Below are 17378 nucleotides of genomic sequence, written 5' to 3'. Positions count from 1 at the left end.
ACTCCTGTATTTAAAAAAACAATTGTCTTACTTTTTGCAAATACATGGTTTTAAGCCAAGATGAGCAGAGCACATTGTATCCTTTAGTGCAATAAATGTTTAGTGACAGCAGAACAATTTACACAAAATGAACACGCTGTTGAATGAAAGAAACACATTAAGATAAAGAGGGAATTAGGTTCGGGAGAGAAAGACAGAAGGAAGAGAAAAGAAAAAACATCCCACTTTTATTTCTAAACATATTTCCAAGAACCAATAACAGAACAATACATGATCTGAACTGGAAGACATACAAAGGAAATAAACAAGACACAGTTCAACATCGGAAACAAGATGGAGATGGATATATGTATCAAACATCACATGGAGCGTCCAACATTGACTCTGTTAGCGTATGAAAAAGCACTATCAAATAGGAAATCATGGCACAATCAAAAAGCTTCCCTCACGTCAAACACTCGCATGGATGAACCCTACCGCTCACTGAAACCGAAATCGTGTGATCAAGGCACACCACAGGGTCATCCCTTCCTACACCACTCTGTTTTAAAGCACTAGAAAATGATGTGTACTCTTAATATGATACTTTACAGACACATGATACTTTCAACTTGATATAAGCGCGGAGAAATAAAAATTTCATGGTTGAATACAAAATATCTCTTAAAATATTTAAAATATACTTTATTTTGTACATTATGCAAACTCATTAACAATTTGATGATAAAAAAAATAAATATTCCCGTGAAATGTCGTCTTGCTTACAGATGTATGAACATAGATATACTATATATCATGAAGTAACACCCACCCCCTGTTAATTGCCCATATACCCTGACACAATTCCATATCCCTGTAGTATAATTTGAATGACACGTTCACATTAAAACTCCTGACCATGGTTCCTACACATCGCTCCACTGCACCACTGAGCCATCAGTACAACAGTATTGCTCTATGGACCTTGATTTTTGTTCTTTTTCCCTATATCCATCTTTAATGCTTATCAATTTTGCTGACCACCATTTTATCTCTATCTGTGCCTTTTATTGCTTCCTGAAATTACCTGGAAATGGGAGTTATACATCAGATCAGGCCAGATTGACCAGGCAAATAACCAGAGACTTCACCTGATCCAACAAGGGAACACTCATCTGGTAAAAGAAGGCAACTCTCCCTCTCCAGTGTAGAACCAGTGTATCGTATAACAGGTCACTGATCTATCATGTCATGTGGTATAGACTCACTCTTCATTGAAGAGCTCTTTGTGTTATGGTTATGGTTGTAGTGTGTACAAAAGCAATGAAAAAAGGGTTCAATGTCGATGAAATTCTAAAAACCGAAGGCTGATTTATCTCATCTGAAAATCAAAACAGTTCTTGAGCCAGAGACAGTGATGTCCAGTTCTAAAACAGCTGTTTTCCTCACCACAACAATCAGATGAGCAGTTTATTTTGGTGTAAATGCAACAGAACAGGTTTGTGACAGTAACCCTTCTATCTCTACATTAGGTTAAACATAAATGCTTACATTCATATCCTTTAACGACTCGCCTGTAAACAAACAGAATTGTTCAGAATGCGAAAAATGTCTCAACTGTATTCACTATGGACATTTTTAGAAGTTGTAGTATGTGCGACAGAATTGCATAATGTCTGCCAATGAGAAAAGCGTAGGGAGGATAGAATAGAAAGGACAAGCCGCTACAAGAAGACTAACTAGTAGAAACCCTATAAGAGGATGGGCTTGGGGATGGAGGATAAGTGGGGTAGGGGGAAGTCAGTTTGGGAAGGCTGGGGAAGGATTCTGGGGGTGGAAGTTGCCCCTAATGTTAAGGGGGCACCTCCCTTTGGCAGTGGAACAGCACTCAGAAGTCAACGCAGCGCCGAGGGTGAGGGTGTACACAATGCTCTTGTCGGACAAGAAGGCCATTTCAGTGTCAAAATGAGATGAAGGCATTCTAGTAGGCAGCCAGGTCACAGTGTTGGAGCTAATAACCTCAGATGGACATGATGGTCGTAGTCTCTCTACAATGTCTCCACTCGGCTGGGATCATGGGGTTCTAAGATATAAAGAAGAGAAATGTGAATTTAGAAAATGTGTATTTTTGTCTTTATCAAATTGTATATCAATTTTATCTATGTTGTATTATTTTTCTACTAAATTATCTAAAGCAGAAAAGCAGAATGTGGACAGTGAGACCATCTTGTGGAGATGTCTTTAACAGCAAGGTCCACTGACAGTTTCTTCAACTTCGATAACTTGAGATAAGTTAAATAGACAATATTGTTTTAACATTTGCTAACACGGGACTATGATTTCTCTTCAGTCGTCCAAACTCGACAACCACAAAGATCCTTATTTCCCTCTCATTGTTTTTATCTTACCTGAGAGAGATGACTCCTCCTCGTTTTGTAACACTGTCTCATCAGAGACCTGCTGTGAATTGGTGACCTCTTGGTCATTCTCCTTATTTCTCTGAGGCAAAGGGTGGCTTTCCTCAACTTGATCCTCCTTTCCCTCCTTTCCCTCCCCCTCTGCATCCCCTTCCCCAGAGTCAGTGCTCCTGATGCTCAGGCGCCTCATACGATACATAACGTCCACATCCCTCATCCGGGCCAGACGCTCAACTGCCACCCGTCCTGGGGAAATAGCCAGCTTGTTCTGCAGCACTTCCATTCGGTGAGCTGGTCCCCTGCTCCTCCTCTCCCCCTCCAAGCTAAGAGACAGCCTGCGGTCTAGATTAGGGGGAACTGAAAGGGGCAGTCTATCTGGTGGAAACTCAGGTAACCCTTGGTGGTCGCGACCCAAATGAGTCCGTAGAACCACTCTCTGCTCTGGGACAGCGAAAGGATTCTTCTCTTGCGCCTGCTTGTCGTCAGGCGTTGCACTGTCTTGTATCTCATTCTGTAATTTCACTTCAGCTGACTGTTTGTCTGCACTGCCTTCAGGTATTTCTCCTATACTGGCTTCCTTCGCTTCTACTTCCTTAGCTTTTGCTTCACAAGCTCTCTGTTCCTCTGTGACTTTGGGGTCTGCAGGCACATCATTTGCTAATATTATGGATGCGCTCTCCTTTGTAGCGTCATTCATTAATAAGCTCTCAGCAGAATTAACTGCACCCATATTGTCCAAGTTGTCTGCTTGAGCATTGTCTGTTATTTCATTCCCTCCCCGTGTCAAAGTATTCTGTTCCCTTGTCTCACCACACAGATCAGACCCAGACTGTTTCAAACTTGAGTCATTTGGCTCCTCAGTGAGGGAATCGTCTGCTGGACTTTCTAAGGCAGCACATTGTGGTGGACTGCCATTTTGAGTGGCTGAGCTGTCCGAGCTGTTCTCCTCATGAAGTGGAGGCAATGGACCCTGTCGCATCTGATTCTCAAGCTCTCTTTTACAAATAGGGCAGTCTTCCTCTGATTCACCACTGAGATCTTGAAGAGTCTCAGGGTCATTAGGGTTTGAATTGCCTGAAGATGCTTTATTGACATCCGATGGGTCTTTAGAATGACGCAAAGTCTGGCATATGTCCTCGTAATCTGGAGGACTAGTGAGTGTAGAGGCATCCTGCATGGGCTGTCTATCTGCCCAGGGTACCTCAGCTGATGTGGTGTGCGTTGTTGGACTGAAGTCACAAAGTGGTGTCTCGATGGGCTCATCTGGCAGATCTAGTTTTACTGTCCTGCCATCATTGCTCCGTCTGCGCGAAAGGTGCGAAACAACCCTGTATTCTCGGAAGCCTGTCTCCCTGGGGGGGACGGGCAGTTCCTCCCGAAGCTGCTTGCTGAAAGTCACTGATTTTGTTGCAGGCCTGGAGAAGGCGCTCTTGACTTCCCTGTATTCTGGGTCAACAGACCAGCTTACTGCACTGCGCCTAAGGCTGCTGGGCTTGTTGAGAGGTTCTGATGTCAACCGGATTTTGATACGCTCAGGGATTTGTACAGAACCATTTGGGACTTTATTGCTGGCAGTGCCTAGCTCCAAGATGTCTTTGTAAGCCTCATTGAGGTCCTCTATGCACTTGTCAACGCTGGGCTGTTTGCTGTTCTGCTGCTGCTGTTGATCCTGGACTTCCTTTTTGATGGTCTCCAGCTCTTTGACAGCATCCCATGGCCGCTGGGTAGTCGGTTTCAGTAGCAACTGTTGCAAGGCCTCTGGCCCAGTGTTTGCTGCTGGTTTGTTCTCCTCCACATTTCCTGAGGGTGGTACTGCTGGCTGCTGAGCTGTGCTCTTGTTCAGCTGGTTGGAGAAGGTGGATGTCAGGGAGAAGGCGCTGTTGCTTGACAGTTTCAGGCTCTTCACTCCCTTTATAGGAAAAGTGAAGGCAGTGCCCGCTACACCGCTGCTGTCAGGAGGGTCCTCAGTGTCTGGAGGGACAGGTTCTTGTTGTGCTTCCTTGTTTTCAGGGGCAGGTTTTTGGACCTCTGGACTTGTTTGTGTCTCCTGGTCTCGATACTGGTTTGAAGGCCAGGATCCAGACAGTTTCAGCTCCTTGTAATGGTTTATTTTAGGGGGTCTACAGGGTACTTTTTTAAACATTTTGCTGCTTGCTCTACTGCTTGTTTTGCTGCTCGCTATGCTACCAGTAAGTGCTTGCAGCTCAGCTTCAGCTGAAGATGTGCTTTGGAGACTTTGGTTTGTTAAGTGGCCAGTTTTATTATCACTTGGACTGTCTGCTGGGTCTGGTGACTTCTCATTGTTGTTATTCTGATCACGGATCGTCCCACAGAGTTGTGGAGTAACAGGGACAGACACCAAACAAAAAATTGTCTCACTAAGTCTCTTTTTTAGATTCTTGTTTTTGTCTTTTTCTGGTGGATCAGGTACCTCCACCTTTTTGACCTCTGCCACAATTTCAGAGACACCCTGATCAACCGGCTTGCATGGGGGAGGTGGTGGTTTACCCAGAATAGATGAAGGAAAGAACTGAGTACGGTTTTGTTCAGGAGCTACACTGTCACTTTTTTTGTTTATTCCCCTGTTAGACCATCGATTACTGCTGTCATTTTCTATGAGAGCTGTTTTGCGGCCATCAGTATTGAGAGCTGGCCCCTGTTGGGTAATAAAGGCACTATCATGTGTAGATTGTCCTAAAATCTTGGGTGGAATCGCGGGTGGAATCGCGGTTGGAATCGCGGGTGGAATCGCGGTTGGAATCGCGGGTGGAATCGCGAGTGGAATCTCTTTGCTGATGTTACGGATCTTGTCTGAGTCAGTGAGAGAATTTCCCCCAGGCCCTCCTGAGATTTGCTTCGCTCTTGGGTCTTCAGTGGGTAATTGACGGGCAGGACCTGGTTGTTCTTCATGTCCAGAATGCACCAGTTTTCGATAGGATGCCCCACGATCTCCATAATACTCCAGCCATGAACCACCTCCCTGTCTGGAAAACCATCTTCCAGGATCTGAACTATGCATCTGCAGAGCTTCCGCCCTCCATCTTAGGTTTGCCATTTCATTGCGGTTGATTGAAACTGCTCTTGGGAGTGGGGGTCTTTTATAAGATGGGGGTGGGATGTAGCCAGGGGGCTCCATTCCAGTGATGGCAGAGTGTTGTGCGAAATAGTCTTGTCTGAGCTCCCCACCCCTTGGAAAATAGAGAGACCTATCTTTTTGTTTGGCACCCTGCTCTATAGCAAGCATTTCTGCGCTACCCCTAGTCTGCTGGTGAATCTCATATGATGGAGGCTTTAAAGGCCTGCTGAACCTGGGCTTTGGTAAAAGTGCAACATGGCTGCTTGGCCCAGCATTCCTACCCCAACGCTCCCTGCCAAGAGCACCACTATAGATATACCTACTATAGGGCCCAGAGAAGACAGTGCTGTTTATCCTCTGTTGTCTATCAGGTAGGCTAGGTCTGGATGGAATTAGCTCTCTGCCATTAATTCTATTAGGTGACAAAACTCTTGGGAGAGATTGAGACTTTGCTTTAGTTCTAGGGTGAAAAAAACCCTCAGGTGTCCTCAAACGATAGTGGTCCTGAGCCCATCTGTCCCCATCACCATCTGACAGCTGCCTTCCCAGGCCCACAGCAGGCCTCCACTCCTCTGTACCAAGGCTCTGGCACTTCCTCTCCCCAGTCACCCTTAGCTGACAAGGGGCTGCATCTGGATCCCTTAGCCAGGAAATATCCTCCCATAGCTGCTGCGCTCGCCTCTCTGCCCTGTGCTCCTCCGCTGCGATCAGGGCCTGTGGCCTCCATGCTCCAGCAGAGGCCCTCAGCTCCCTGCCATCAGCATAGTCCAGGAGGATGCTGAAGTCCTGGCCTCGCCTCCGCCAGTAGGAAACATCCCTTTCGTCATGGCTCAGTGGCTCTGAATAAGTCAAACTGGGAACATCGTAGAACCTGCAAAGACAGAAAAGTTCAGTGTTACTAGGACCGCCACAGTGTTACAGACAGGTAGGTGACTTTGATTTGAGGTTAACATTGAATCTTTAAAAAAGCCATTTGACATTTAATGATTACTAAATATTAGAAGTAAGATGTCCATGCATGTGTTTGGCTTTGTCCGTGCCAGTGCAACTCAATCGAGGAGAGCCGGCACATACACCAGACAAAACTGCTTGAGTCAGCGGCTCCCTAGTCCCTAGAAGACGCCATGAAATGGTGATGCTACTGTAATATGATCTGTGTATTAAATTGTGCTGACCTTTTCTAAGAAGCTTGTCATTTTGGAGAGTGACTGTGGCCCATTACCTGATCTGACAAAAAAGTACTTTTTCCCCCCGTCTGTTCAATTGATCACATAACTCAATTAGTAATATCAAACTGTACCTTTTTAGGAAATACAGCATACAACTTTGATGGCAGGCCAATCAATAAAAAGAAACATAGGGGAAAAGACGAAGAAGAAGTGGGTCTTTTTTATTGTCCCTATATATCACAAGCATTATGCATTATTAAACTAACATAGAATGGCGACTGTGACAAGTGACGGTTCAATACTGTGGTTCCACTGCTGCCTGGATACAATTTTAGTCACAGATCCATATTTACCTAAGTGCAGGATATAGCTGCAATGCTGAAACAATTATCTCAGAAGCAGCATAATATATCATAATAGATTAAGTCTAAAAATCTGAGCTTCACTTCTTTGTGTTAAATTGGGTAATTTCTTAAAATACACTGTAATTTCTAATTTCCTCAAGCAGTTGTGGTAATTTTCTTGCTGTCGTGGAGCAGCACTGAAATCCTTGAATATCCCCAGGTCATCAGTCACATCCGTGCATGTTTGTCAGTAATAAGGAACGAGAGAGTTTAGATTTGATTTGAAATTCTTGTTGAAATTCAAATATAACTTCAAATGAAATAAATCAATAATTGATTAATCCCTCAGGGTAGTTTATTAAATAGCTACATACAACCATGATTTGCAGTTAGCAGTTCCCTTTAAAAAAAACGAATAGAAATATAACCATAAATCTATATAATATATACATATTACAGTGTATGTTTGAAAAATATCAAGTCTAATGAATAAAAACGAGGAGTCAAAAACTGGATGAATAACAATTTGCCTTTTAGGAGCTCCATCTCATATCTGCACTGCACTAAATCACAGGGCTCACTGTACTCATACGTTCAAGCAGCAAAGTCAATGGATCATCCTCAGCAGCATATGCTACTGTATGGCTGAGGGGAGCCACGCTGTGCACACTTGCCCAGCAACATGCTTACATCACAAAGCACGTGCTGGGCGTGATTCAGTGTGCCAGTGTTTACAGTGGAGTGATTACGCGCCTGTCTTGAGGCATGTTCAGTCCTCCTCAGTTTGCTCGCTGTCTAGTGCTGCTATTTACATCTGCCTGCCTTCGTCGAGGCTGCGGAGAAGATACCAGCGCGTGTTCGGGCTCCACAGAGACACAAGTCACCTCTCTGTGCAGCCATGTAAACAACTCAGAGCGCAAAGGCACCTTTCACAATTCCTTATATCTATATGTCAGTGGCGCTGCTGCAGCCACACTGTTCTGCAGCTGTGGAAGGAGGGGAAAGGGAAGAGGAGGAAAAAAAAAAAAACCTGCGCAGTGCAGACTCAGTTTTGCATGCAATACCGAAGGGCCCCAGTAAGAGGGGGGAGAGGGAAAAAGGGGAAAAGGGTGTGGGGGATTGCAAAAGGGAGGGAGAAAAAAAAACACTCACCCACTATCCGTGGCGAGAGAATCACCCAAGGGCTGAGCGTCACCTAGGATACCGATGCCGGCTTCTTTTCTCCTTTGGAACCTTTCCCCGCTCTCGTTGTCTGTGGCGGGGTAGCACTTCACCAGTGCCTGCCTACTGGCGTAGATGCCTGTGATAGATGCCCCCCGGTCCGCCTCATACCCGTTCAGCGTCCCCCGGCCAGCCCTGTTGTCCACAAGTTCACGCTGGCAATCAGCAGGACGCTTGTCATAAGGCGTGGCAGAAGGAGGGCCGCTCTTGGGCAATTTATATCCGTGCGAAATGAGAAGGTCCTCCACACTGTACATGGTGGTGTCTCACTTCTGGGTAGGAGGGCAAAGGTGGGTGTGTTGCCTTATGCGCAGTGCTGCTGGTGGAAGCTGGAGCACGTTTGCTCAGCAGAGGCCATCACTGAGGAGAGGACAGGATAGTGTGAACAGATTATTTCTGGGTGCACCTAAAACGAGGATGTGTCATTTTTCTATTCTTTTTTCACCATGCGCTATGTGTGTGCTAACAATCAGCGAGTGCCTTCCCAAGTTAAATACACATGTGCTAAACATAACTCAGCCTTTTGTGCACACATTATTGTCTCCAAAGGCAACTTTGAAATGTATAAATAAAGACCTAAAGGTGCACACAGACAAATTTAACATCCCCTTTTTTAATTCTTACTCTGCACGGTCCACTTTAATTTTCAGAACAGTTTCTAAGTCTCTCCCAAAAAAAATAACAGAACATGTAACCACACCCTTCGTTCTAAAACATATCTTTAACATAAGAATTTAAATCCCTGCCAAAATACTGATTTCTCTACACATTGTTTGGGATCAATACAGTGACGAATGTCTCCTCCAGGTTCTATAGGAACATTTGTCATCAGTCAATAGAATCACCTTTGTTCTTCTCCAGAACCTCAGAGCAGCATCTGGACAGCGCCCCTATTCTACGCATGCGGATATTAAATGCTGTACTTTCAATACACAAAAATAACTGCGCATGCTAAAAGACACCGCAAGGAGATTCTCCTACATTAAGTAAAGAAATAAGAGATTAAATACCTCAGCAAACTATCAATCTGTGTCCGACTCTGCAGAAATCCCACATACAGGGAATTGATTATTCAATATTAATCACTAAATATAATGTATACTGCCCTTTGTCTCTGTGCTGTGTCAGCATGTGTGGGGAAAGTTGGTAAGTTGCCAATATTTTTTGTGTCTTAACGGCATCAAGGAAAATATGGTACATTTATTACATGTAATTAAAGTGACTGAGCCCCTGATTCATATTAACCAGTTCAAAGTCTAACAAAAACCTGTGTAAGTTAATATAACAAATTAAAAGTATTCATTTGACATGAATCTCATTTCTTTTCATCTTTAGTTGAGAATTTCATGTTTAACTGTAACATGATCTAAAATGTAGAAATCATACATTTCATCTTAATGAAAATCCTGTTTTTAAACCTCTATAGAAGCACAGAACGATGGGTGCATCATATTATATGTACTGTATTACCTCATTTACTTTATGACAAAAACTTTTTCAACTGAAGAACAGAATCAAGGGAATGTTGAAAATAGTTACGCTCAATTCTCTGATCATTCAATCAACTGTTCATTCAGGTGTAAACATAAGGCAACAAATATATCCTGTAAAAAAGAATAAATTACTGCTTGAAAACAGACGAAAAACGTAAATATGAAGCGCATTCTGCAGAGTTCCACTACTTTTTGTGTTTACGTGTGTGTGCATGTGTGTGAATGCACAACTGCCTTTCTCCTATATTAATTAGTGGCTATAACAGTCTGTCCTGCCTGGTTGTAAAACAGTAACACAGAGATCAAAGGCTTTGCACACATTAGCATTTCTCTAATCGTGGCTCTCTATTCACTTTCCATTATGAAGGTGTCACCTCAAGACACATTTAGATTATTATTTATTTATTTATTATTATTCAAACTACTCCACCTCTGTTTCTAAATGGACGTTATGTGTCATGTGATCATCCAAACATATGCAAACCCATCATGTAAGACAACAGAGTGAGAACATGTACCAGGCTACATTAACTACGTGTAGACTTCTCCAGAAGTTTCCAGGAAGTTTCCAACAGTGGCTGTTGTCGCAGTGTGTGTATGTACAAAATACACAGGTTTTCATATTGAACAACAATGTGAGTAACACATCAGTACATTTAAATAAACTTAAATAATGTTCAGGAATTACGTTCCAAAGATTTTAAATTTAAATAAAAGTGATCATGTAAAAATGGCTTTGAATTATACATAACTTCAACAGAATGTCTTTAATCATTCTGAAATCTGTAAATACAAATAAAGTTTTACAATAACCTTGATAGTAACTTGCTATCAGTTATCGATTCATGGATTAATCATTTAGTAAATGAAAAGTAAATAAAATGTCCCAAGATTACATCTGCTTGTTTTGTTCAAGCAATAATCACATTATCATATATGAAGAAACCAATAGAAAAAAAACAGTGTATATGAAAAGATGGAACCAGGACATATTTGTCTTAAACAATATTATCAAATTAGTTGATTATTAATTTACTTTCAGTTGATGAATCAAGTAATTGAACAAACCACTGCATCTTTAAAACAGACAGAAAATAGTTTTAAAAAACTTACCTAAACCGACAACGTTTAGTTAAATGAATCACTTAATTTGCTTATTTTTTAATAAATTTAAAATATTCATTATATAAAATATAATTCCATTTAAATGGTTTTTTTAAAATCCCCTTCCCTCCTCTTGACCTTAATGTGACCTTAACATTTCTCCCTTCACAACTTTGTTCCCTTTGCATTGTGGGGTCGTCTCTGTCCTGGGAGCTCATTTCAAACCGTGTGATTGGCTGTAACACCTCGGATCAGTCTATAGCCTGGAGACAATTAATACTATCCAGACGTATCAAGGCTCAAGCTGAACATCTCCACCTCAAGACCACGCATACTTTCAAGGACACCACATGTGAAAATTGATCAGCCAACACATGACTGTCATAGTAACTTTACTGACTAGACAAGCTGTAGCCGAGCCGAAAATAACATGAAACAAAGCGGAGAGCGTCTGATGTGAGTCCTCCAACTATCCCTGTGCTCCTCGGTGGGGCTGAATGTATATCGAGGTAAATGCAGCAAACTAATGGGGCTTCCTGAACGAGCCAGATCCAGAAGTATAGCAATGACCGGTGGCGACGGACTCGTGGAGAAAAAGTCACTTCCTTTGACAGAGTGTGAACGAGAACCAGAGTGACCCCGACACTCAGTGGCCCTTTTTGACAAGGTCACAGCTTCAAGTGATTGCAGTGGAAATATGGCACATGAGCCCTTTTTTGCATAGCAACAACAAAACTACCATCCGTTATTGCAACACACGTATATTTTACATGCACGTTATTGATATGCAATGGGATGTGACAGTGTGAGCGGGTGGAAAAGTTGCAGTTGGTGTTATTCATTAGCAATCACTGCGTTTATTTTGACATATCAGATATTGTACTAGGAGCTGTGACTGTTCCCCGTGCAGCCCTAAAAAAACACAACTTTATTTTGAAGGTTGGGTCTAAATTCACTTTTAAAAATTGAGTTTTGCTGACCACCACCCACCCAGGAGCTGAGAGGGGGGGGGGGGGACCCCCAATGTGCAGCCAGGCCTCTATAGCAGACCTCATGCACAGGTAGTGGCCACTGTAACACATCAGCACTGGCAGGCAGCACCACCCTAACTGCTGAGGGAGTGTACCTACATCTTACCTAGTGATAGGGAAAACAAGAGCACCAGAGATCAGGCTCATCATGACAAGAACTGCGCATGAGAAACTCATCTCCAGCACGAGTTCAGCACGTTTGTGATCAGGAACACTTTGGTTTAACTCAGATTTCTGTTCAATCCCCAATCATCCCCCCCCCCCCCCCCTGAATGATAACTCTCTGTATGAATGAATAATGATGTGGAATAGATCCCCGTGTATCACAACACACATCCATCAATAATGAATCACAGTTGAAGGGATATCTGTGCATGCATGGATACAGAGTGACCTACTATAGCCTGCTGCAGTGTTATATGGCTCAGCCTACATGGAATTCACTGCTATATGAAAATGATTTTTTTCTAAATCAGCTCCCAGTACCTGCTTCGCCCTGTGCCGCAAGTACCAGGAGGGGGATACACCAAAAAAAAAAAAAAAAAAGCCCTTCTCCACCTGCACGCACCCTAAGTTGAAGACGTAGTCAGCGGTTTGTGTTTTGACGGAAAAAAAAAAACGCCGCTTCACCAAATCAGGATCTCTCTGCAAAAATTTTCTCCCCGAGAAATGCGCGCAGCCCGGCGGCAGGCGCACCGTCCCCGCCTCGCTCCCAGCGGCGGCCGCTCGGCGCTGCTCCGTCGAAGGGCGAACATTTTGAGGTGTGTGCAAGTTGACGCGCGGTGAACGAGCAGGGGTTTGGGTTTTTTTTTTTTGCAGATGCGTCTCCTGCTGACTGAGTGTTTACCCCAAAGATCCGCTGCTCCTGCGCTACCGTGCAGGCTACGTGTGCCGTACCCCAAGAAAAAAAAAAATTAAATATATATACCACAGACCCAGCAACCCCTCCCTGGGAATAACACCCCCCCCCCCCCCCCCCCCCGGCTACAGGCAGCATGCAGCCAGAAGGACGCCACAGCAATGCAAAGCAAATAAGGGCGAGGCGACACGGAGACGCATACCTGGGAAGATGCTTGGCGCGGCCGTCGCAGTTCCCCTGCGCCCAGCTTCAGCTGCTGAGACTGAGCACTGCTGCACAGAGCCGAGCCTGCCCATTGGTAGGCAGAGACGCGCTGGTTGCTGGCTGCCTGGACTGGGCTCTCCTCACTACAGCTGAGGTGGGGTGGGCTCCTCGCATGCAGCCAAGCTACAGAGAGGGATGTCAAAATGGTTTCTTCCAAACTGTTTCTCCTAACTTTGCTTTTTTTTCATAGCAACAGTCATCTCCCCACCCCCACCCCAGCCTTCCTCCCCTCCTCCCCATTTCAATGTGGCATATTGACTTGAATGATAAATACAGTGGTGTGGAGCGGTGAGGTCTTTGTATCTCTGTCACCGGTTTGGTAGATAAGAACCTGACGGGAGCACAGAGCGTTTTGTGTTTGCACAGGAAAGGTCAGCGGCTGTTTGTGCTCCTGCTTTCATTACGCCCTCAAAATATTAAAAAGCTTTCCTGTCCCCCGTTACAAATTTCGTCTCTTTCCCATCCTCCTAAAGTTTTTTTGATGTGCATTGTGTGTACGGTTGTGAGCAGAGAACCGCACCCTTGGTGATGTTGATGAGTCGTCACCGTGTGTGTCCCCCACTCCCGTCCAATGCCAAGACAGCTTGGCTAATTAAATGTGCTGGGCTCAGGCCTTCCCGTGCCAACTGTGACATGCTGCACTCTGAGGGATGCCTCGTTCAGAGGAGCGACTGGTAGCATGCACTTCACAGAGATCCACTCATTGAGGAGGAAGCGTTGTGTCGGCTGAACTGTTGGGCGGGCGGAGGGGGGGGGGGGGCCCTCTGCCAGACTCGGACACCATACAATCCTCTCACTGTTTTCACTAACCCAGAAAAGGAGGATTCATTGACCTGCAGCCACGTCTGAAAGCTGCCCAGTACAACCAGTGCCATGTGGCCTGTGGGTCAAACAAGCTTAAGATGGTGCCCTTCCTGGATTTATGAATAGTTTGTTATTGGAATATTATAAAAACAGATAAGAAGTGATGATTGGGGAAATGACCCTGAACAGGTCCCTAATCCAACGGGCCCAGGCAGCCTGCACACAGAGGCTTTAGTCCTCCTGCAGCGGCCCAGGGTTCGATTCCGACCTCGCTCTTTGCTGGTTGTCTTCCTCCATTCTCTCTCCCTCTTTCACGCTTGTACTTTCCGATCAATAAATGTAAAAAAATACCCCCAAAATATCTCTAAAAAAGAAAGGCCCTGACCGAATTGTGATTCAAACCAACAACCGTCTTGCTGTGAGGCGCACAGTGCTCACCATTGCTCTATCATACCTCCTAATCAGAGGCCTTATTCTAGGACACCTTGTCACACTGATGATAAATGATGCACCTGGTTGACACATGGCCTGGAGCTATAACCCGACTGCAGCCAACTGCACCTGATTTGTCCAAGTCCGCGTCTTCAGTGCGAAGCTGGATGAGCAACACATCTGCTGACCACGCAGAAGACACTGCACATCATTAACATCAAACTCAGCAACGCACATTATGTTCAGCCGACTGTACGTTGTCTTCTCCGCAGTTTAAACATGATTCCCGGCACGAGAAAAGAAACATTTATTTAAAAGTCTGATGCCCTTTTTATTGTTATTCTGTTCAAACCAAATAATTGCTAAAAACAGAATTAGCCTAAAAGGACGCCCCTGTGATCATGTGATTAAGATATAGAACATTTGGTTTGGCAGGACTGCAAAATTATACGTAAACACAACAGGTGAGGTAGTTGAGCAGGATGTTGTTTTTCACTACAACTTTGAAATGCCCACACATTTTATCTTTCTTTTTATATCAACTACAAACTGCAGCCAATAATGACCTCACTCTGACAGTGGAGTTGTCTGAACTCCTGTCACGTTATAAGTAATAATTGTGTGATAAATAAGGTTCGTTTACAAGCTTTTTCAGGCTATTTTTAGCAAAGCAAATTGATGATGATGAACATGAGATGTTAGTGGAAGCTCCGAAAAGCAGTAAGTGGATCTTGAGCTGAGGTTATTCCAAGAATTGTCAAGAATTAAAGCTCAATCTACATGTTTAGAGTCAGGGAACTCTTCCATAGCAAGGCTGGTATGCACAGTCTCACTTATATATGTTAAATACAATATGTTCTAAACGTGATATTAAGTGAATCAATGTGCCCATAACACAAAAAGTGGTGAGAAGCCTTCATGCGACAGCTGTTTCCATGGATCTGTGGTTATTCTCGTAGACCCTAAGACTCCGTTGACAGTTCAAGTGTCAAGTAGAAGATCACAGCTTCACACCCTGGAAAAAAAACTATTTCTTTCCTGAGCAGAACCACGGAGCTTTGACAGTTATTAGTTCTGTTTCAGCGTCTTTTATTAGATTCCTACCGTCTGTTGTCCCTTAAAATTATACTGTGCAATGCTCACTTTCTTTTTATAGGGAAATACATTTATATAATGATGCATATGGTAGAAAGGTGTTTGGTTTTATTGTATATTGATATATATATCCAACACCAGTATATATATATATATATATACTGGTGTTGGATGTCTGGTCATTTTAGATGCTGTCAGTCAAGAAGAGGTGCTGAACACAAACCTCTGTATCAGCTCTTCTCCTGCTGCCTGTCATCCTGTCAAGACACCACCACAACCATCTCTATGGTAACATGGGAACTATTTGGTGAAAGCTCATAAGTCCCAGCACTTGAGCACATGCTGACTTTAGAGCTGCACAAAGGGAAGTGACTCAGTCAATGCAGATATCTTTTACTTGAGACCTTTTAAACTTTGACAGTGTAAAGGTTGTGATTGGATGAACACAGAGCTGCTGGAGCTTAGCAGGAAGTGTGCACGTGACTTGAGAGGCACGTGCAAGAAGACACTCAACTTTACAGCCAAGTTACGATTATGATCGTCTCACTTGAGCGAGTTCTGGTTGAACTGCTCCGTTGTCTGTTTCGTCCATATAGACGAGGGGAAAGTGCAGCGTACGTACAGACGGCCATGTTTGTTTTGTATATGTATCTAACATTGAGCATGAATGAGCTTTTTAACTGTTCCGTCTAGTTTTCTTAGCAGTATAAAGGTTGAAAGATTGAAAACTGCAGAGCTAAATTAAGTTTAAAATGAGATCTGTGTGTCTTTAAAACTCGGTCTTGCTCTGGAGTAGAACTATAACTTGCTCACCTCCAGTCAGGACTTGATCTCGATCCCCTCCGACGGGACGCGGTCTTGAGATTTACTTAGAAATCACCTGTGGTTTATATCGGCCTGCTGTGGCAGCCTGATGTGGGATCATGCCATTTGGCAGACGGGAAATTACTTGGCCATTTCTGTAGCCCTTCTCATGTCCTGCTGCGTGCTACAGTGGGTGGTCTAACACCTTTATCAGCTCTGCTCTACTTCCCATGGCAGGCTGACTTCTACTTTCAAATTAGAGGCGTCTGCTTCTAATTCACTGCTTTTAAAGTGATCGACTAAGGAGCTTGTGACAGAAAAAGCCACAGGACGACAGCAGAGGAGACTTCTTCTAGTAACAAATGTAAACTTTGATTAAACACTTTCCTGCTTCCACCTATTAATAAAAATACGGTTTTGAGATTCTGTCCACCAGGGACTTCACGATGAACAATCTATACATCGACTGAATGTTGTGCATCGATTGTGCTTCTTCTCGGAGCAGCTGTTACCCAGAGGTGACTATCTCACTGTAGATTGAACTCATTACACGTACAAGAGGTGTCGCTGCATGTTTCTCACATCAGCAGTACAGCAGGAGGAAAGATCTGACGCTACGTTGTTTGAGGCTGGATGAAGGTTTCCACATCGGGCTGTTCTGCTCATATTCTTAACAGAATGCTAAACAGTATTAGTATTCCACAACCACAGCACCCAGGAGTCTTTGAGATGCACTGAACATAGATAAATATTGTGTGTCTGCGTTTGTTGGTTTGTCGGTTAGTTACCAGCATTGCACAAAAGCTACTGGATGGATAACCACGGATTCAGGGAAGACTCCATTGAATTTTGGTGCAGATCTGGATCAGGGGGTGGATCCAGGAATTGTTTTTTACTTTCTTTAACATTGTGAGAAGGACGTTTTGGTAGATTTTTCAGTGAATAAATGATAAACTAGACATGTTTAGGGGACTGATATTCACAAGTGTGTGTAATTTGGCATTTCATCCTTTTCTTTACCAGCAAATTTTGATTAATGCAACTGTAACTAACAATGTTTTGCACCAACAACCGTAAAGCACATTATCGTAATGACTTCTCGATTTGTTTTAGACCTGAGCTACTAAAGGTCATTGTTGACTTGTGATGTTACGTTGACTGTAACATCACTAGTCAACAATGACCCACTATTGATCCGATGTTTCTCTAAACTGCCAGTGCCATCAGTTTTGCTTTTTGCTGTGTATGGTGAACGCTCTTCTTTCTATCTTTGTCCTATTTTTAAA

The 17378-nt window shown here is 43.7% G+C and overlaps 1 protein-coding gene across 1 annotated transcript; it reads right to left on the bottom strand.

Moving 5' to 3' along the window:
- Positions 1–1003: 1003 nt before the first annotated feature.
- LOC117777882 (junctional protein associated with coronary artery disease homolog) lies at positions 1004–13620 on the bottom strand. Its single transcript, XM_034612950.1, has 4 exons — positions 12896–13620; positions 8138–8566; positions 2388–6343; positions 1004–2062 (listed from the first exon to the last, which is right to left on the bottom strand). The coding sequence occupies exons 2-4, from the start codon at positions 8461–8463 to the stop codon at positions 2028–2030; spliced, it is 4317 nt and encodes a 1438-aa protein (XP_034468841.1). The 5' UTR covers positions 8464–8566; positions 12896–13620; the 3' UTR covers positions 1004–2027.
- Positions 13621–17378: the final 3758 nt, after the last annotated feature.

This window comes from Hippoglossus hippoglossus, chromosome 17 (genome assembly GCF_009819705.1).
Source record: "Hippoglossus hippoglossus isolate fHipHip1 chromosome 17, fHipHip1.pri, whole genome shotgun sequence".
Lineage (NCBI taxonomy): Eukaryota > Metazoa > Chordata > Actinopteri > Pleuronectiformes > Pleuronectidae > Hippoglossus > Hippoglossus hippoglossus.
The sequence above is the reverse complement of the archived record's forward strand: the minus strand, read 5'-3'. Positions and strand labels throughout refer to the sequence as shown.